This window comes from Thunnus thynnus, chromosome 4, assembly GCF_963924715.1.
Source record: "Thunnus thynnus chromosome 4, fThuThy2.1, whole genome shotgun sequence".
Classification (NCBI taxonomy): domain Eukaryota; kingdom Metazoa; phylum Chordata; class Actinopteri; order Scombriformes; family Scombridae; genus Thunnus; species Thunnus thynnus.
Genome location: NC_089520.1, coordinates 4654528 through 4676065, shown reverse-complemented (window position 1 = coordinate 4676065; position 21538 = coordinate 4654528). Strand labels below are relative to the sequence as shown.

Below are 21538 nucleotides of genomic sequence, written 5' to 3'. Positions count from 1 at the left end.
GTGGCAACAAGAAGCAAGCTTTATGTTACAAACTTCCTTTGATTTACATGACATTTAAAGTGTGTGATCTATATTTGATGTGCAGCAACAAAATGTACATTTAATGCGTGTTTTCAAGCATCACATATTGGACACAGGATGTGATAGTTGTCTCCTACATGCAATCTCCAATATTCAGGAAAATATATATCCGTGTCAATTGTCCTCTGGTAAAGGTATTGCTGCATCATGTTGCTGCACAATAACAGCACTTTGACTGCAGCACGGCCCAACGTGTATTCTAGTGTATTTTTCTTTCTCTGTCTTTCTGACCATGTATTTGGTGTTTACTGTCGACATCAAGTAGCGATGAACAATGAGGAAGGAGTTGAGGTTGAGACAGAAAAAAAGGGGAAGGACAGACAAAGGTTTGTGATGTTTTTAGGTAATATAGCAGAAATTCATGAAACACAACACTTGAGACAAACCAACTGTAGTGACAAGAGGAAATAACCAACTATAGTTAACACTCAAGGACGAAGGATCTCGGCATCGAAGGCCAACATTATGAAGAGCTTTCTTCTCCTCATCCTCTCACTAACGGGAGGTAAAAAGTTTACTAATACCTGATTACAGATATTACAGACTGATAAATGTTATGTTTATATCCTGTTAATGCCATGTATGTGCATATGAACCCATTTTTATTTCATGTCAACCAGGACTGTTTGAAAATAAAAGAAATATTTGATGTGAATAATTCCATTCAAGATTTATGATGAATTATAAATATCACAAAATGCATTTTTGATGGTGTCCACTATATATATACTATATAAATTTAAAACAGTTTCATACAACTGATGAGTGAAATCTGTAAAGTTTTTAGTAAAACTGACAGCAACGTTAAGCTTTTAACAGCCTCATAATTAATAAAGGACACAGGCGAAAACTGACAAAGAAAAACAAACATTTACGGTTCTCAAATTATATTTTACTCCACTTTTACTCAGGTCAAACTATGCCACTGACCTTTTTGATTTAATAGAGGTCAAGGGTGAACACCTAGAATGTAAAACAATAATTAACAAAAGCAACTATTCAATTAACTGTTTGTAGCCTATTTCCCCATTTAAAAGAGAAACATCCGAACTTTGATGGGCATAACTACTTACAAGAAAGGGTTAAAACTAATAGTGATGGTTCATTTTGCTTGTTAGGTCCAGGGCTATTGATTGACATATTGATATTTGAATTGATGTGTGTGCAGAGTTTGTTTTCACGTTCATCTGCTGAATGAGGAAAGTTTTTCTGAGCTCACCATAAAACTCAGTTTAACATGTTTATGTAAGAAAAATGATTTGTGATTTCACAACTAGTTTGTAACTTCCACAAGTGTGATGTGGAAACTTGAAGCCTCCAGTGCACAAACACTGAGAATGAACTTTACAGTGAAGGAGGAGACATCTTGTGTCCAGCAGTTGACTTCTGAAATGAACAATATTTACATATTCAGAGATTCTGAATTTTTAATGAGGGAAAAGGAAAAGATGTAATTTTAAGGATTTTTTAAACAGTAATTGAACATTTTGTGGAAAAAAGTATTTTCATATGTCTTAAAACATATTTCTGTAAACAGTGGATGGGTTGCTGGGACTGGTAGGGTTAAAAAGACACCTGTTTTACACGTTCAACAAGATTAACTGAGCAACTCTGTGATCTATTGATTAATCCAGAAAGTCTGTTTGATTTGTTGCTTATTCAGACTGTTCTGGGATTGTTTCAGTGTCTGACATGATGGGAACTTTTCTCTTTGTCTGATCAACAGGCTGTGAGGCCTCGTCTGAAGTGAAGGGATGTGAAGGAGGATGGGTTGAACTTACCTGCAAATACCCAAGAGCAGATCAGGACTATCAAAAGATAGAGGTTATTAATCCCAGAGGAACAAGCATACAAACCACTAAAAAGGATGTGTGGGATGGGGATGACAGATTTTCCCTGTACCATGATACAAGAAATAAAAATCTCAGGATGGCCATTAAACAACTTGAACATGATGACTTTGGGGAGTACAACTGTAAATTTTACCAACGACTTAAGTCATCTCCTGAAACCCAGAAACAGGAACTGGAACTGGAAGTTGGTAAGAGGTGCTGCATCTGTATCAAAGAAGTTTAACAAAACACCTGTGTCCACTGAACTTTAATATGAAACATAACTTTAAACTAAAAGGTCTTGATGAAGGTCACGTCTAACAAACAGAAAAAAGTAGAGAAAAGTGTGTAAAAGTACGCAATGAACTAGAAAAGTGAACTACATTAATTTGGAAGTATATTAGTGTTCTTCGGTATAATAATAATGAAATGAAAGTGTCATTTACTTACCAACATCACTGGTTTAATGTATTTGTAAAAACAGAAGTTGGTCGAAGCACTCCGCTGTGTTGTTAACGTTCTGTCTTCAGTTTGCACAGCAGCCGACTTTCTTCACTTCTCCAGTTGGTTGAAGTTTTGTAAAGTGCTGCAGTGTGGTCAGTTTCATGGTGCGGTTGGGTGCTCTGCTAACATTAGTCTCTGGGTGATAGGGTACAAAGTATTCAGAAAATAATTCACCTTTTCCTGAAGACTGAATCATGAAGTCAATACATTTAAAAAGCTTGTCTATTTTGAAGATGAAAAAACAAAGTAACTCTAGTATGAACATGTTTCACATTCAGTGAGGTCTGCTTCTCTTCCAACTTTCTACTGTACAGAGCTAAACAAGTTAGCAAAAACTGAAATCAATTTGCTATGAAGCAAACATTACAGGACAGGAGAGGCAGATATAATGAATAGATAAATGCACATGATGCACCCTTTACTGTATATGAGCGTGATGATACATTTCCAACATGTTAGCAAAGTATTACAATGTTCAGTTTTGCATGTTTTACTTTTCTTTTTTCTTTGCAGTGAAAGATGTCTGCCAGACACCATTTACTCAAACTGCGTATGAAACAGCTAAAATCACCATCACATGTGATTACCCTAAAAAATACAACTCCTATGTCAAGTTTATCTGCAAAGACAACAATGAAATCTGTGAGGAGATTTTATCAACACAATCTTCTGTAAAGTCAAACGGGACATTCACTCTCACAGACACCAACAGCTTCAACATGTCCATCAGTAATGTGAACTCACAGCATGCTGGTGTCTACTGGTGTGGAGTCAAATCAAATGAAGGAAGTTACAGAGTTTCACGCAGAAAAATACAACTGCAGGTTAAAAGTGAGTAAAACAAACCCACAACTTCTGATGTTTGATCATACTGTATATTAAGACATTGCTAGATTGTGTTGGAAAATACATAGTTTTTTTTAAATAGCAGTCACTGATAGACCTTTTTTTTGCCAATTTTTTATTAAATTACTTTGTCTTTCTATCTACAGGTATTAGAAACTTAAAAAGATCCCCAACTATCAGACAGGATTTCAAATACTGGTGTGTTTACCCAGAAGGTGCTCCCAATAATAAATTCATTTGTAAGGGAGAAGATCCATCTATATGTCAACCTCTATGGAGCACCAAAAACCTCGATACGAACACTGGGAAGTTTTCAATGGAGGATGACACAGACAGGAAAAATATCACCATAACTGAGAGAGATAAAATATAAAATTATGAAAATTATAAAAATTTAAACTATAAACACAATATATAAAACCTTTACAAGAAAAAATTACAAAAGTAGATACAAAGGAAAAAGAGACATGTAAACACAATTTGTAGTGGTTAAATCTGATTGTACATTAATGTGCATTGTACTGTATGTGCAAATATCCCTGCATGTGTAAGAGGGTCCGTGCACGTGCAAGGTATGCAGAGAAGTAGTGACTGAAGACTTCAATTCAAGTATAACCAAAATCTGACTCTGGTTCAGATTGTTGGAGGCTAATTGATTGCTAGCATTAAAAGAAAGCTACAGTCTTAATTACTGTTTGATTTACAGTAAAGGGCGAGTTTGTTTTTGCACAATGTGTAAAATGTCTAGTTATTACAATACGCACAAGAATGTTATTTTTAGTCAAAGAGTAACGTAGATGATACATGAGCTGTTTTGAGTCACGACAGTCCTGTAAACTGTATCATGATTAGTTACACTTCATGTTCACCAGCTGCAGTTTACAGGACTGTCGTGACTCCAGAAGGCGAGTTCATTGATGGGCTAGCTGGTTCTGTCTTGTAGTGAATTTAACAGTCTCATCTACAACAAGGACAAACTGAAAATGACTCAACTGTGATCTTGATTTCTATTTGTTGAAGAAGTATCATCTCTAGTTACAAGAGTTGAAGTGCTGGGAGTCAACAGAACAGTTCAGACATGCAACATTACAGCCATTTGCTTTGTGTGATCAGCCACTCTGTAGCATTTGGCTTTCTATTCAAACCACAGTCAACTGTGATATCCTGACTGACAGAGTGAGAACACTTGCAGTCGTTGTTATTTGTACTCTTGATTTCATTTCCTGCACGTCCCTTTCACCAGACTTCAGATGAGCATGCTGCAGTGACAGCAGGACTTGATCAGCAACATGTTCAATCAAAGCTCTTAACAACTGATCAGTTTCAAAGTTTCTGTTCATTTTATTTACACATGAAGTGTCTTAATTTTAAAAGTATAAGTTGCTCAATATTTATCCTTCACCTATAAACACACTGGAGGTGTCATTGATCATGTAATTGTGATCTGTGGTGAAGGAATCCATTCCTAAAGCAGATTTTTAAGAGAAGAGGGACAAAATCCATTCTCCTCATGCTGTGTAAAAATACAAATCTAAGTTCAGCTGAAGCTAATATGAGGCTACAAGCTGAACTGTTTCTTGGCTCTGAGCAGTCGCCAGGCAACCAGCAGATCTAGCACATAACCTCATTTAAAACAGGAAATCGTTTTTTTTATATTCTTTGGTTTTGTCTGTGTGTTAATTAATGAACTTTAGCTCATAAGCAGATTCTGTTACCTTTTAAGTAGAGCCAGGCTAGCTGTTTCCCCTTGTTTCCAGTCTTTATGTTAAGCTAAATCAAAGCTAACTGGCTGCTGGCTGTAACTTCATATTTAACAGACAGATCAATCAACAAATCTTTTCATTAAACTCTCCGGCAGAAAGTGAATAAGTGTATTTCCCAAGATGTCAAACTAATCCTTTAAAAGGCTTTTTTATTAACCTCATGCATTTCAGTAACAAGGAACAAGGAACCTACTCAACTCAACTTCCTGTCTACACTAGAAGTGGGGACTGTATATATTGACATTTGCTGCTTGTGATCACCTTGTGCCTACATTTTAACAAATATTTGACCTGTTTTATAAAATAACATACAGCCTGAAGGACTGACAGAGCTGAGAGAGCACAAGAAATTTTATTTTACAACAGTCTGACAAACATCGAGCACTATTTTCATAGATGCACTAATTAGATCATTTCTCCCACACAGCTGTTCATGTTACTGTTACAACAGGTTGGTATTTGTGTTTTATTGTGTTTATAACAGTCGTTGGCTGAGTGTGGCAGTTCAAAATGTGTTAATATAATAATTTTTCCACCCACAACACAAAGTGGATACTCATTACTGTTAAACTTCACAGTCCAGTTTTCCATGGCATGGGCTTCTTATTGTGTAACAAGCTAATATTATCAATAAAATATATGTTATACTGCATAGTTGGGTGAAAAGATTGATTGATTTATTTTATTTTGATAAATCAGATTCCAGACCAAACAAAGTAATAAAACCATCTGGTTTAGTGATTGTTTGTGAAGAATTCAAATAAGTTTTTCATCAGGAATCGTTGGGTCTCTGTAAATTAAAGAGTACGGTCTAGAGCTGCTCTATGTGAAGAGATAACTTTTGTTATGATTTGGTGCTATATAAATAAAATTGAATTGAATCATAGAAACAGCTACAACAACATAAAGTAAGCTAGTTAGCAGCAAACTTAACTTTGCAACTTTGTTCCCAGCTTTGAGAAATGTATAGTGCTGTGTGAACCGATCAGGACTCTCTAATTGTATTTACTGTAGCCAGCAATAGCAACAGGAAGTTAAGAGTCAAAACAGGAAATGGAACAAACTGAAAAAGTAGGGGCCGCATTAAGATAATGGCAGATATTTTGACTCAGTAGGAAAGTACAGGTGTCACTAATAACATTAACAATGGCTCTGCTCTATTCAAGTGTCCCCATAAACCATGACAGTGTGACACTGAGCCAGCATGTGCAATACCAGGACCCTCAATCATTCATTTTATTATTTACACCTGTACTTTTCCTGCTGTGTCATGTCTTGTGTCAAAAAGCCATTTGTTCAATAAAGTTTAATTTCCACAAAGTCATCACCTTACTTTCTTTTTTATGTATTCATAGTTTTGTTTTATTTAATTCGATATTTTGTGTGTTTTTGTTTCTTTATCTAAAGGAAAATTTTAAAAAGTTTTAATATTTTGGCCGAGGTTGATATATTAATAGACCTTGGCAATGGAGAGGGAGCAGAAAATAAAAAGTTTTATTTGTCAAGCTTAGAAAAATTATATTTTTCCTTTTCTATCCTTGTTAATTTATCAATGCACACGTACAACCTGCATTTCTTTTTTGCTTTCAGCAGCAACACCTGGATCTGTGAGTCATGGTGAGAAAGCACATTTGATATCTTCAACCTTAAATGTTACGTGTTTGAAAAACATTTTTATGATTTAATTTCTGTAAATTCCTGTTAAATTTCTTGACACAGGCAGCTTTGAGTGATGATTCCATGTGTTCACTATGTTTTAAATGATGCTGGACATTTTATGCGTTGTGTGGTTTATCTTGCAGGAGACTTTCAGGTGGTAATGATGATCATCTTTCGACCTGTGCTGCTCCTGCTGCTGCTGCTGCTGCTTGTGATAATTGTGATCCTCGTCAACAAACGTAAGGAAGTTCATTACCAGACTGCAGAACATGAAACACACACTTGCATACTGTACACACAAAACCACATTCATGTACTCCTCTATCCTGTGAAGATGTGATGTCTAAAAAAAAGCAGACAAACTGTAAGACGCCAGAAGTTAGTAGACATGACTTTTATCATGTGTGTAAGTTGAAATTTTGCCGACATATTATCTTTGCTCATTTTGGGGGATGCACACTTAAATCCTATTCAGTGAAACCAAACTACATAGAAAGTTAGAGATAGATTCTAAGCTACATAGATAAGCAACTGTATAGATAACTTGATGAAAAATGCTGAAATTAATCCACCTGCATCATTCTGCTCCTTTCTTTTTTTGTTCTCTTTTCTTGCTTTCTCTCTTTTTCTGTCAGGATTTTCATCTCCAAAAACACAGAGCAGCAACACAGCACATTAAAGAGGTTAGTATAAATGTGTCTGTGTGTGGTAGTACTTTATAATACCTGGCTGTGCTTCCCTCTGGTCATGCTGTGGCTAACGCTCCGTTAGCCTGTCAGCTAACGTTAGCCCCGGCTCTCTGTTTGGATCCAACCGGAGCACCGAGCCCCGGTTTGTTATCCAGGTTAAAGTGGGAAGAAGCAGTAGGTCAGACGGGCAGCTGAGTGAAGTGGAACCTGCGGAGGAAGCGCCGGGACCGTCACGGAGAAACAGTTCGTCGAGGAACTGCTATGTGCAGCTGCACAGATGATATCGGCATATTGGATATCAGCAAAAAATCCAATATCATGCATCCCTAATTATAACAGTGTATAAATGGCAGAAAATCCAGAAAGTCCTTTAAAAAAAAATCTGTGATATTTCGGGATTTGTTCGAATTTTCTGTTTCCACTCAGAAGAAAGTGCAATTAAAAAACGCTGGATAGAAATTATTCGATTATCAATATGTATGACTAAATAAGACATATAGCTGTAAAGTATTACAGACTTTTTTGTCAGTGAGAAAATTCTACTGAGGGAGCACAGTGAGCCGTCCATCACACTGATGCTGTGTCCAACTACCAACCTGTTTGTAATTTCTTTCTATCTACAATGTAAAGTACACTTTGTATGGATAGTTCTTATTATTTGTTTGAATATCAACTACTCACTCAATTTTTTGTTCTTCCCTGGAAGGATAACGTCTATGAGGAGGTACAGGAGCGCCTCCAGGAGACAGGCTCAGGAAATGCAGTGGAGATGATTTATGCCACTGCCAACTTTCCCACAAACCCCCCTGCCTCAATGCATTACTCCACCATCATCTCTCAAAGCAGCACTGACAAAGCTAATGGTGAGGTGCTGATCCCCAGACCCAGTTCCTCTGCCTGTGAATATTCTACTGTGAGGAACAGTCAAGGTCCAAACTCTACTGTCTATAAACCATCAAAGACTTAAGAGGATCCTCTCTTACTGACAGTCAACAAGACACAACAGCAATGAGGACGACCCAGGCAGGAATTTATTAAATTTACAAAATATATGATCAAGATTTCAGGTCATTCATTTTTGATGGGTTGTAGTTATTTACAATGAAGCCCAACTCAGACTGTAGGAATTAACACCCCAAGATATTCAGTTTCTGGGCCCAGTCAACTTAAAACAGGATTCACTTCCACATTGTTTAAGTCACCAAAGTTTGGTGACAGGACTGATTTGTAGAGACTAGATGAGTCCTTATGCTCAACTGTGAGACAGTTTAAATCAACAACAGAGTTCATTCAAGACTTATTGTTGTATATTGTTGTATATATTGTTGTATATAGTGGCCAATAAGTAACAAGGAACTGCAGTACAGAAGTGTCAAATATAATATATATGTCTGAGGTAATTCAGTTTGTCCACCAAAGAGCACTGACAGCTAGAGCTGCAACAATTAGTTGATTGATCAATTCGTTGATTGGAAGAAAATTAAACTGCAACTTCTTTGATAATCGAGTAATCATTTTAGTCATTATTCAATCAAAAGTGCCAAATTTTTGGTTCCAGCTCCTCAATTGTGACAATTCACTGTTTTTCTTTGTCATACATGACAGTAAATTGAATATTTAACATTTTAGACAAAACAAGCAAATTGAAGACATCACTGTGGGCTCTGAGAAATTGTGAATGCCATTTTCTCACTTTTTTTTTTAACTTTCCATTGACTAAGTTATTAATCAATTAATCCAGAAAATAATCTGCAGATTAATTGATAATGAAAATAGTTGTTTGTTGCAGCCCAGTGACAACTGTAAAATGTTCCACTTATTACAAAGCTTGTTAACAATGATTTTCTCTTTATGATTTTTTTATGTTGTGTTTATGTTTAAGAAAGAATATTATATAATAAATCATTTTCATATCTCTTAAATATTAGTATTAGCTTCAGAACTCCAGTTTTGTTTTGGCATCCTTTGTATTCCTGCTGCACTGGTGCCGTTTTTGACTAATTGTTTTCCAGTTCCATCGATTAGGAATAAAATACAAGAGCCTGTCCTAGCTCAGCTACAGTAGCCTGAAGTGTGGATTTGGGTTTGTGTTGAATAATAAATCAAAAGGTTGAAGAAGTAGCTGCTACCACTGACTCAACAATTACTTGTTTGTAGTTTATGTGTGTAGTTTAGTTGATTGATAATTTTTGCTCCAAATACCAAACAAAAATGTGTTAAAGCCAAATGAATCTGTTCTTCTATGGTACCACTTCATTAAATAATTATGTGAAAGAAGTTCTTCATATTGATGAATCCACAAAGACTGATTGTCCAGCTCTGCTGCTTTATGGAACTTTTCAGCCTCTTTTAGCTTGCTGTGTGTCTGCTGCTGTGCAGGTTTTTGTGCTGTTAAGATAACACCTTTATAAAGTCACAGGTACGAGTGTAAGACATTGTTCAGTATTCACTATATGTGTTTGTAGTGTTGATTGAATGTCTAGTAAGAATTATTAGAACCTATATTGTGGACTGAAAATATGCTGAAAAGTGGTGTACAATCATTAACTAACAGCTATCTACAACCATGCACTGCAAAAACAGAGAATGAATTAATAAGTAGTGTCTGAAATAGTTTTTTGACATCTGACACTAAATAATCTTTTACATAGAATCATTCAATAGTGAATTATTTCAGTCACAGTCCATGTCCCTGCAGTTTGTCTGACTTGTGTGATATTAAAAAGCACCAAACATTGCTGGTTGTTGTGACTCTTTATTTCTAAACCACTGAAAAAACAAACCCACATTGCTGTTGAAGAGAAATGTTTATTTATCACATGTTGCTTGTGGTAGTAATTTTAAATAAGTCAGACTATGGCAGGCATTATATTATTCTGTTTGTCACTTTAAATTACTGTTACTGTTAATTACTGTTTAATTACACATCAATAGTAAACTGAGTAATGTCATTAGAAAAAGATGTTGGGTTATTAGAACAATATTATAAATTATTAGAACACTAATAGAATAATAGAAATATGATAATTAAAGTAAAAGTTCTTAAAGTTTCTTACAATCGGTATTACAATCCACTATCTAGTGAAAACTTTTCAAAACCAAAGCAAAAGTCTCATCCTGTCAGATTAATGTGTCACTTTAATATTACTTAAGACATTTGGAGACATGTTGCTTATAGCTCATGTTTCCTCCCTTCCTGTAAGAGGTGTTTGTGGTGTTTCTCTTTGCCTTGGCAAGTAAACTAGCAGATTTTAAAAGATAATTTAAAGCTGTTACTGTGACGTTTAATCAGATCAATCAATCAATCAATCAATCCATTTTTATTTATATAGCGCCATATCACAAAAAATCTTTCAGATAAGCAGCAGGTCTGCCACAAACTGCACTGAGACTTTCAACTGTTGCTTTCAGGTAAAGCTGTATTCTGCATATTTACGCGTCTCTACTTTTTAATGTTGGGCTTTACTGGAATATCTTTGCATGAATCACAGTACAAAAAACTCTTTATTTAACTCATACTGATGCTTTATGTAGTCCCTCAATTCAGTCTGTCTGAAACAGGCCGATTTATCTCCTGTCTCTTTAAGACCCCCTCCTGATGAGCCCACTCTGTTCTGACTGGCCAACTCTTGAAAGCTTTGGGCTTCGTCTAGGTCTTTACTCAAAACGTCAACTTCTCAAATACATCTGAAATATGAGCGTGGACAACGCAAACAACACATGGAAAAACCTTAGCAACAACCTTAGCAACCAAAGCCGTTTATGGGCATGCGTGACGAGCCGACATCAGCTCATCGGCAAGGTAGAAAAGAAAATGCAAATGAAGCGTTCAGAGCAGGTTGAAGCCCTGACTTTTGACTTGCAGGCAGCATTTCTACAGAGGTTCAGAAAATAACATTTTATTCCTCTCATTCACCAGCTTTCTTGCTACCATCGCTCACTCTCCTCATCCACTCTCTAGCTCATTCGACCACTGCTTTTCTCTCTCTCTTGTCTTTTTTAAAATGCGTTGGGAAGCCGTCAGCTAAGCCTCACTTTTACTTTTAACCTTATCAAACAAAGAGAAACGTCCTCCCCTCTTCCTAGTAATGTTTTGTCTTCCCTCATGGCAGGGTTGTACAGCGTTACGGGTTGCGTTTCTCCAAAAGTTGATTCTGGTTCAACTTTCTTGCTGCGGCGCCACTGCGGCCCTCCCACCCCCACAGCCTAAACACACAACTCGTCAGCCTGCCAGCTGGTTACCTGAGGCTGGTGATGCGTGCAAATTGAAATCATGACGGGAAAAAGAAAAGGAAAAAGTCATCTTCTCTCAATGAAAAACGTAGTATCCTTGAAGCTTATGACAAGCTGCCAAAAACGAGCCAACAAGATGCAGCAGCGAAACAAAAAGCGTTTGAAACAGCTGTTCTGTATTTTGAAACAGTCAATAAAATTCAGTAAATAGTGAAGCTGCTCGTTTCATTACTTTATATTCATGTAATAAATATACAAATGTCAATTAGATGGTAATCTGCAAGAGAAATTAGGAAAAAGTCTTTGATTCAGACTTGAATTTTTCAAAACATTTCACCAAAATCACCAAATCAGCTATCACTCAAATCAGGAACATTGCAAAGATTAGATCTTTTCTTTCTTTCAGTGGTGCTGAAATACTCATTCATGCTTTTGTCTCTAGTTATTTAGATTACTGCAGCTCCTTATTTGCTGGTCCGCACCATGGACCGCCTACAGCTTGTACAGAATACTGCAGCAGGGTTCTTACAAGGGCTGGAAAATATGATCACATTTCCCCTGTTCTCACCTCATTGCACTGGTTACCTGTGGTTTTTAGAATTGATTTTAAAATTTTACTGCTTGTTTTTAAATCTCTGAAGGGCCTAGCCCCATCTTATATCACTGACCTTCTCATCCCTTACACCCCAGCTCGTTCTCTAAGATCTGTGGACCAGCTGTTGCTCTCAGTCCCGAGGTTCATGTCTGTGAAGCACTTTGTAAACTTGTTTTATTTTTTTTATTTTATTATTATTATTATTATTATTATTATTATTATTATTATTATTATTATTATCCGCTTATAATGATCAATTTGACTCGGACGGCTCTGATCACTATAAGCGGTTTCCACTGTATAATTATATCCTCTGGAAGTGTGAGCCACCTTCAACTCTTCTACAACCCCCTGAGGAGGCTTCTGTCTTACAGACCATATCCTGTCCCCCTGATATTTTTTCCCTTGCTTGCCTGTACATAATAGTGATATATTTAATTATCTTTGTTCAGCCTTTACCTTGTGTCTTTTTTGTAAATCATGTATAGCAAAATGTAAATGGTTATTTTTGTTTGTTTGTTTGTGGTATTTCAGTCTGGTTTCAGAGCACCTCATATTAAAGAGTCAGTTGTTGATTTTGAGAATTGTTTTGGTTCTTCAGGACTTCAGTGCTGCTGTTGACACAATCAACCATCATCTACACTCTAAGTAAAGGCATTAGGCAACATCAGTGTCAGGCTTGTACACTAAAATAGAACATCAAAGTAAAAATGAGCTTAGTTTAACATCTCTTGCAGCTTTCGATAGAAGTAATATTATAAATACGTGTGAATATCACATTTATGGCTTCTGTCATCTCGTTCCATCTTAAAGTGCAGAGTGAAATTAGCAAACGTCTGTAGAAATTGTGCAATTTTCTATCATTATTTTTCTCTTGGCCATGCACTTGTCTTGTTGATGATGATGTTGTATTCCGGTGGAACAAACAGCTCATGCTTCCTGTCGAAACCACAGCTGTTTTATCACATCGAGTTAACTGGTATTTTGTCAGTGGAATCGATGCCTTTTTTTTTTAGCCACGTCCTTCCTTATACACAGAGTAATGCAGGTCAACAACATGACAGGCTGTAAACCTTTAAAAATTCTTGTTTTGTGTTGATGGAAACAGAGAGAGATGATGGAAATAGAGGACAGCAGGATGCAGAGCGACTGTATTTCCTGCTTCTAGCTCTGACACTTTCAGCACCTGTGTTGTATGCAGTGAAGGTGGCTAAACTACTGATAAAAAACACAAGTCTTACAGGAAAAGACTCCCCACCCTTCTGAGTCGATGCATCGGTCTGAAGTGCAGACTCTGCCGGCTCTGTGAATTACATTCATATACCAAACCGGAAAAAAATGTATCATCTTCCCTTTTTCTTGCTACTACTACTTGGGCAACTCAACTAATTTTTGACCCTTGTTTGTATCCTCTTCAGTGACATTATCCTAAAGAAATGTTAAATGTTAATTCACTTCAGTCGAGTCAGTAAGGTTTAGTTTAGTTAACCATGTAGATCTAGTTCAGTTAGGGGCCCCTTACAGATTTTTAAAGCTTATCTGAAATCCAAGTGAAGAATGCAGCATCAAATCCTCGGACGGCTCCTTGGCTTCTCCTCATACAGCAGCAGTGGTCCTCTTGCCTTCTGCTCACTGGAGTTTGAGTTTGACCATAAAGAAAACAACCTGAACAATGAAGCATAACTGCAGTTAATATCCAGTTCTGTTGTATGCAGATTAAATTAAAGGTTTGGCCTCTAGTATATATCAGTATAATAATACAGGAGCTGTGGTGGTGTGGATATAGTAAAAATTATTCACATTATTCAAACATAAATCTTGTGCTGGAAAAAATCTCATTTCAGGACTTGTTTGTTTTTTTCATATCTGTCATGACAACTGACCTAACAGTTAGCGTTAGTGGTTAGCTAACATCTTGGTCAAGCTAGTGAAAAGAAAAGACTTACATTACTCACCACTGACTTCATCAAAATACAACAAATTATGATCCTCTTCACTCTTTCATGAAGCAAAGTATCCCTGATCAAAGCAAACATGTACCTTAGTTAGCTAACTCCAAATAATATATCAACTTTTACTCTTAATTCTGTTAGCTTTTAGCTTGTTGTCTCCTCCATTTTCTTCCCTCTGCTCCTCCTCTGCAGGCGGTTGGCGCCCTTTGTTGGTCATTTAGGAAATTACAATATCTTCATGTTTTAGTGGTGGAAGAAGTACTCAGATCCTTTACTTCAGGAAAAGTACCAATACAGCAATGTTAAAATACTCCAATACAAGTAAAAGTCCTGTATGAAAAACTACTATAGTAAAAGTACATGTATAAGTACAAGTACAAGTATTATCAGCTTGATGCAGTGAAAGTATTGCAGTAGAAGTAGTGGTTTGGTCCCTCTGACTGATATATTATGATCTGGTTGGCGAAGTCGGCCATGCTGGGGCTCCTCTCCGCCTCGGGAGCAGCCAGCAGGGCGGCAACAGCCATCATCACAAGCTCATTATGACTGTACCCCTTGATACGATGTGTGATATATATTTCACAAGAGAAAACAAGACTTTAAAGTGGCTATAACTGATATTTTCTGTATTAACAATGTATGAGCTGTCAGTGTGTAATGTGTTGGTTGTGGCTCGTAGTGATGAACCTACAGAGAATTATCAGCGACTCTGCAGCTCCTCTCGGCTTTACGGCGCTTCATATCAAGTTTCAGCTCATTGTTTATCTGTCCGGCTGCAACTTTACTGTTTTGGTTCACTCTCAGCGCTCTCATAGCATCGTTTGCGGCCGCTGCAGGCAGCTGTTTTCAGAGAAAAAGCTCTAAGAAGCCACTGTACACTACCTGCTCAGCACCAAACAGCAAACAGACACAGCAGCTACAGAGCCAGATATTTCCCTCAGGAGTTGGTAGGGAGCAAAAACAGCTAAAAGAGAGTGAATATTGGACTTTCATTCACCAGGTGGACAGAAAAAGGACTCTGAATGACTAACTAGCTCGCCATACCAACTTAAAAAGTGGTATGTCAGAGTTGTGTTCACTACTTGTTTCTGCTGAAAACAAGAGGACAAAAAAATCAATTAATGCAGGTTCAAAGAATTTATAGTAGTAGTTTGAGTTTGAGTCTCATGTCCATTAAATATGACGCTACAGCCAAGAGACAGTTAGCTTAGTTTAGCACAAATACTCAATGAAATTTTGTAGGCTGATGCATCATGTCCACACTTACAAAAAAGCCTCCTGGAGCCATACCCTAAGTCCAACAGGAAGTCAACCATTTTGAATTTACCTTGCAATTTTTAGGCAGTTTTTGCCATTTGCAGGCGTTGTATTTTAACAAACTCCTCCTAAAGATCAACAAACTTCAAATTTTGTCAGTGTCATCTTAAGACCTTTGTGATGAAAAGTTATCAAAATCTTGATTTTTCACAGAATGCTCTTGTCATAATGTACTGGTAAATTTGCATGTTTCACCATGAAACAGAAAGGTGTGGTAACTCCACTGGACTTTGTCCAGTCTGCCCCAAATTTCACAGGCTTGACTGGAGTCCAGGCCAGAACACATCTACATGTCAATATTCATTCATAGTCATAGCGCCTCCTACTGACAACAGCAAGTCAGCCTTAAATGACAAACATCATCCGATTTACATGGAATGTACATGGTGTGGTCTACACATGACATACAGCAACATGATGTATAATTAGTGGATGTTCTCTAGCACCACATAGTGAACACAGGAAGTGATATTTAACACCTAGGTGTTACATCCGATATTCATGACAATGAAAATGCATGTGAGACAATGTCGACTTAATATACTGCTGCATTAATGACCCACTTGTGTAGCCCAGCCTAGTGGCAACAAGAAGCAAGCCTTACGTTACAAACTTCCTTTGATTTACATGAAATTTAAGGTGTGTGATCTAAATTTGATATGCAGCAACAAAATGTACATTTAATGCGTGTTTTCTAGCACTACATATTGGACACAGGATGTGATAGAGGTGGTAAAGGTATTGCTGCATCATGTTGCTCCGCAATAACAACTACTACAACAAATACTTTGACTGCAGCACGGCCCGACATGCACAAGGGTGCAAAGGCTTGATCATTGCTGCTTGCAGCTTTTATTTGCCTTTGTATTCCCTCTGTCACTTGTTTTGCATTGAGGAACTGTGCAGATACACAATTTCTGATGTAGATATACTTTATTTTATCATTTCCTCATACTGTAAGTTACTTTCTATCTGACACATCATGTTTGCATCAGCGGTTTCCTATGAATCTAGTGTATTTTTCTTTCTCTTTCTTTCTGACTACTTATTTGGTGTTTACTGTCAAAATCAAGTAGCAATGAATAATCAGGGAGGAGTTGTGGTTGAGACAAAAAAAAGGGGGAAGGATAGACAGAAAGGTGGGGCGTGATATTTTTAGATAACATCTAAAAATTCATGAAACACAACACTTGAGACAAACCAACTGCAGCAACAAGACAAGAGGAAATAACCAACTAGAGTTCATACTTGAGGACGAAGGATCTCAGCATCGAAGGCCAACATAATGAAGAGCTTTCTTCTCCTCATCCTCTCACTAATGGCAGGTAAAAAGATTACTAATACCCGATTACAGATATTACAGACTGATGAATGTTATGTTTATATCCTGTTTATGCCATGTATGTGCATATGAACCCATTTTTATTTCATGTCAACCAGGACTGTTTGAAAATGAAAGAAATATTTGATGTGAATAATTCCATTCAAGATTTATGATGAATTATAAATATCACAAAATGCATTTTTGACAGTGTCTGCTATATATTTTATTTTAATTTGAAACAGTTTCATACAACTGATGAGTGAAATCTGTAAAGTTTTTAGTAAAACTGACAGCAACATTAAGCTTTTAACAGCTTCATAATTAATAAAGGACACAGGCGAAAACTGACAAAGAAAAACAAACATTTATGGTTCTCAAATTATATTTTACTCCACTTTTACTCAGGTCAAACTATGCCACTGACCTTTTTGATTTTATAGAGGTCAAGGGTGAACAGCTAGAATGTAAACAGTTTGCTAAACGATCATAAACAATAATTAACAAAAGCAACTATTCAATGAGAAACATCCAAACTTTGATGGACATGTTTGAATGGGCATAACTATTTACAAGAAAGGGTTAAAACTAATTGTAATGGCTCATTTTGCTTGTTAGGTCCAGGGCTATTGATTGACATATTGATATTTGATTGGTGTGTGTGTGCAGAGTTTGTTTTAACAATCATCTGCTGAATGAGGAAAGTTTTTCTGAGCTCACCTTAAAACTGAGTTTAACATGTTTACATAAGAGCATGATTTGTGATTTCACAACTAGTTTGTAACTTCCACAAGTGTGATGTGGAAACTTGAAGCTTCCAGAGCACAAACACTGAGAATGAACTTTACAGTGAAGGAGGAGACATCTTGTGTCCAGCAGTTGACTTTTGAAATGAACATGAACAATATTTACATTTTCAGAGATTCTGGATTTTTAATGAGAGAAAAGGAAAAGACGTAATTTTAAGGATTTTTAAAAAGTAATTCAGTGTTTTGTGGAAAAAAAATTTTATGTCTTAAAACATGTCTGGAGGGAATTTTTCTTTTAAACAGTGGACGGGTCGCTGGGACTGGTAGGGTTAGAAAGACACCTGTTTTACTCTCAGTATTAATCATTTATAACACAGTAGTTAAAGAAGAGATAATGAGTGCATAAAACTCCTCTGGTGAACAGACACTAACGTACGTAAAAAACGTAAAATAAAAATTCCTAATATTTGTCAAGGATGAAATACAAAGTCAAACTTATTTCAATTCTTATCTTGGATCATGAAGCCACTGGGATTTGAAAACCTGACTTTGGCGACTCCTGATGGTAGAACCAAAAAATACACCGTGGCAGGCTACAGAGTTGCTGTTACACTGAAAAAGTACAACAAAGAATGTATTTCATAACTTTATACTAACTTAGATTTTATGAGTAGAGGCCTTTCACAATCTATACAGAAATTACCACAAAACATTATGTGTGTGAATAATATTACACATTAAACAGGATCAATTGAACAACTCTGTGATCTATTGATTAATCCAGAAAGTCTGTTTACCAGCATGATGAGACAGTGGATGTTTTGTTGATACGGTTCTTATTCAGACTGTTCTGGGATTGTTTCAGTGTCTGACATGATGGGAACTTTTCTCTTTGTCTGATCAACAGGCTGTGAGGTCTCATCTGAAGTGAAGGGATGTGAACGAGGATGGGTTGAACTCACCTGCAAATACCCAAGAGCAGATCAGGAATATCAAAAGATAGAGGTTATTAAACCCAGAGGAAAAAACATACAAAGCACTGAAAAGGATGTGTGGGAAAAGAAGGGCAGATTTTCCCTGTACCATGATGCAAGAAATAAAAATCTCAGGATGGCCATTAAACAACTTAAAAGTGATGACTCTGGGAAGTACAATTGTAAATTTTACCAAGACAAGTCGCTTGAGGAACCTGATGAACTGGAACTGAAAGTCGGTAAGAGATGCTGCATCTGTATCAAAGAAGTTTAACAAAACATCACAAAGAAACATGAAGAAAACTAACAAAAATGTAACAACACAACACACAGGCATCAGGCATTGAAAGACATTTCAGAAATTTATCTGTATTTTGTTTGCACATTATAATTACAGTATATCTATCACATTGGGATGAAAATCTTTGGGAATCTCACAATTTGATTCTGATTCCAACCAATTCTTGATTCAGTAAATGGAAAGAGAGGGAATATTTTTAGCTCTTCTGATGCTTCCTTCAATACACTGTGTGTCATTCACTGGTGTCCTGTGTCCACTGAACTTTAATATGAAACATAACTTTAAACTAAAAGGTCTTAATGAAGGTCACGTCTGACAAACAGAAAAAAGTAGAGAAAAGTGTGTGAAAGTTTGCAGCTTTTTGATTTAGAAAAGTGAACTGCATTAATTTGGAAGCATCTTAGTCTTCTTCAGTATAAGATTAATGAAATTAAAGTGTCATTTATTCATTTTAAGAATTGGGATTCTTATGTGAATCTATTTTTTTCACCCACATCTGCCATCCCACAAAAGCACACAAACCACAGTTTGGTGATAACAGAATGAACAAAACTGACGTATTGTTCATGCTAAGTTGGAGGTTTTCTCAAATCTCAGAGTGTGCTGACATTTCTTTCCAGGCTTCTGAAATCAAGTTTCACATTCAGTGAGGTCTGCTTCTCTTTCAACTTTCTACTGTACAGAGCTAACCGAGTTAGCAAAAAAAATCAATTTGCTATGAAGCAAACATTACAGGACAGGAGAGGCAGATATAATGAATAGATAAATGCACATGATGCACCCTTTACTGTATATGAGCGTGATGATACATTTACAACATGTTTTACTTTTCTTTTTTCTTTGCAGTGAAAGATGACTGCACACAATTTACACCATTTACTCAAACTGCGTATGAAACAGCTAAAACCACCATCACATGTGATTACCCTAACGAATACAACTCCAATGTCAAGTTTATCTGCAAAGACAACAATGAAATCTGTGAGGAGATTTTATCAACACAATCTTCTGTAAAGTCAAACGGGACTTTCACTCTCACAGACACCAACAGCTTCAACATCTCCATCAGTAATGTGAACTCACAGCATGCTGGTGTCTACTGGTGTGGAGTCAAATCAAAGGAAGAAAGTTACAGAATTTCACATAGAAAAATACAACTGGAGATTGAAGGTGAGTAATACAGATTCAGCTCTCCTCTACTGGTTAGAGGCTTTTTTCTGACTTTCATTTTCTGTTTATCAGTGAAACATGACTCAACACAACAGGTGATTTAAAAGACGTTAACACAAATTTATACACATTCAGATGTTGTATTGGCAGTTTGGCTGTCATTTGATATTTAGTAAAAAAACAACTATCATAAAAAATACATAAATATTTAACATGAAGTGAAAGTTAAAGTGAAATAAAGACAGTGAGATGCCAAAAATGCCAAAGAGTTTGAATTAGAATTTGTCTTTGTCTTTTTATTTACAGATATTACAATCTTCAAGAGATCCCCAACTAGTGGACAAAATCTCACATACTGGTGTGAGTACACACAAGGTGCTCCCAAAAAGAAATTCATCTGTAAGGGAGAAGATCCATCTATATGTCAACCTCTATGGAGCACCTCAAAGCGCAGGACGAACACTGGGAAGTTTTCAGTGGAGGATGACACAAAGAGGAGAAATATCACCATAACTGTGAGAAACGTAACAACAGACGACACCGGGACATACTGGTGTGGAGCAGAAAACACTGGCAATAGACACAGTAAAACATTCTTCCACAAACTGGAGATGACTGTAGGTGAGTGGACGTGTTATTTTATTACTATGAAGTTATTCAATTCACTTCAAATCTTGTCACATGCACAGAGAACAGTCAACTCCGCTGTACAATGAAATTCTTATTTTGCGCTCACCTCTGACCACCATGGATAATAAACAGTGAATTGAGAATAAAATATAAAATTATGAAAATTATAAAAATTCAAACTATAAACACAATATATAAAACCTTTATAAGATAAAATTACAAAAGTAGATACAAAGGAAAAAGAGACATGTAAACACAATTTGTAGTGGTTAAGTCTGATTGTACATTAATGTGCATTGTACTGTATGTGCAAATATCCCTGCATGTGTAAGAGGGTCCATGCATGTCCAAGGTATGCAGAGAAGTAGTGACTGAAGACTTCAATTCAACTATAGCCAAAATCTGACCCTGGTTCAGATTGTAGGAGGCTAATTGATTGTTAGCATTAAAAGAAAGCCACAGTTTTGATTACTGTTTGATTTACAGTAAAGGGTGAGTTTGTTTTTGCACAATGTGTAAAATGTCTAGTTATTACAATACGCACAAGAATGTTATTTTTAGTCAAACAGTAAGGGAGATGATACATGAGTTGTTTCGAGTCATGACAGTCCTGTAAAGTGTGACATGTTTAGTTACACTTCATGTTCACCGGCTGCAGTTTACAGGACTGTTGTGACTCCAGAAGGTGAGTTCATTGATGGGCTAGCTGGTTCTGTCTTGTAGTGAATTTAACAGTCTCATCTACAACAAGAACAGACTGAAAATGACTCAACTGTGATCTTGATTTCTATTTGTTGATGAAGTATCATCTCTAGTTACAAGAGTTGAAGTGCTGGGAGTCGACTGAACAGTTCAGACATGCAACATTACAGCCATTTGCTTTGTGTGATCAGCCACTCTGTAGCGTTTGGCTTTCTATTCA

At 36.5% G+C, this 21538-nt stretch overlaps 2 protein-coding genes across 3 annotated transcripts in view; both read left to right on the top strand.

Moving 5' to 3' along the window:
• Positions 1-21538, top strand: part of LOC137180949 (polymeric immunoglobulin receptor-like) — a 73022-nt gene that overhangs the window by 46138 nt on the left and 5346 nt on the right. Inside the window, exons 5-8 of one of the 2 annotated variants that reach the window (XM_067586262.1) lie at positions 6617-6643; positions 6829-6924; positions 7321-7368; positions 8081-10111. In XM_067586262.1, the coding sequence (XP_067442363.1) occupies positions 6617-6643; positions 6829-6924; positions 7321-7364 (167 nt within the window). In that variant the 3' untranslated portion in view covers positions 7365-7368; positions 8081-10111. Of the gene's footprint in view, positions 1-6616; positions 6644-6828; positions 6925-7320; positions 7369-8080; positions 10112-21538 lie in introns of those variants that run through there. The other variant, XM_067586259.1, reaches the window with a different exon arrangement.
• Positions 16522-21538, top strand: part of LOC137180951 (polymeric immunoglobulin receptor-like) — a 34017-nt gene continuing 29000 nt past the window's right edge. The window contains exons 1-2 of the mRNA XM_067586263.1: positions 16522-16796; positions 18449-18754. Coding sequence (XP_067442364.1) covers positions 16757-16796; positions 18449-18754 — 346 coding nt within the window. The 5' untranslated portion in view covers positions 16522-16756. The remainder of the gene's footprint in view (positions 16797-18448; positions 18755-21538) is intronic.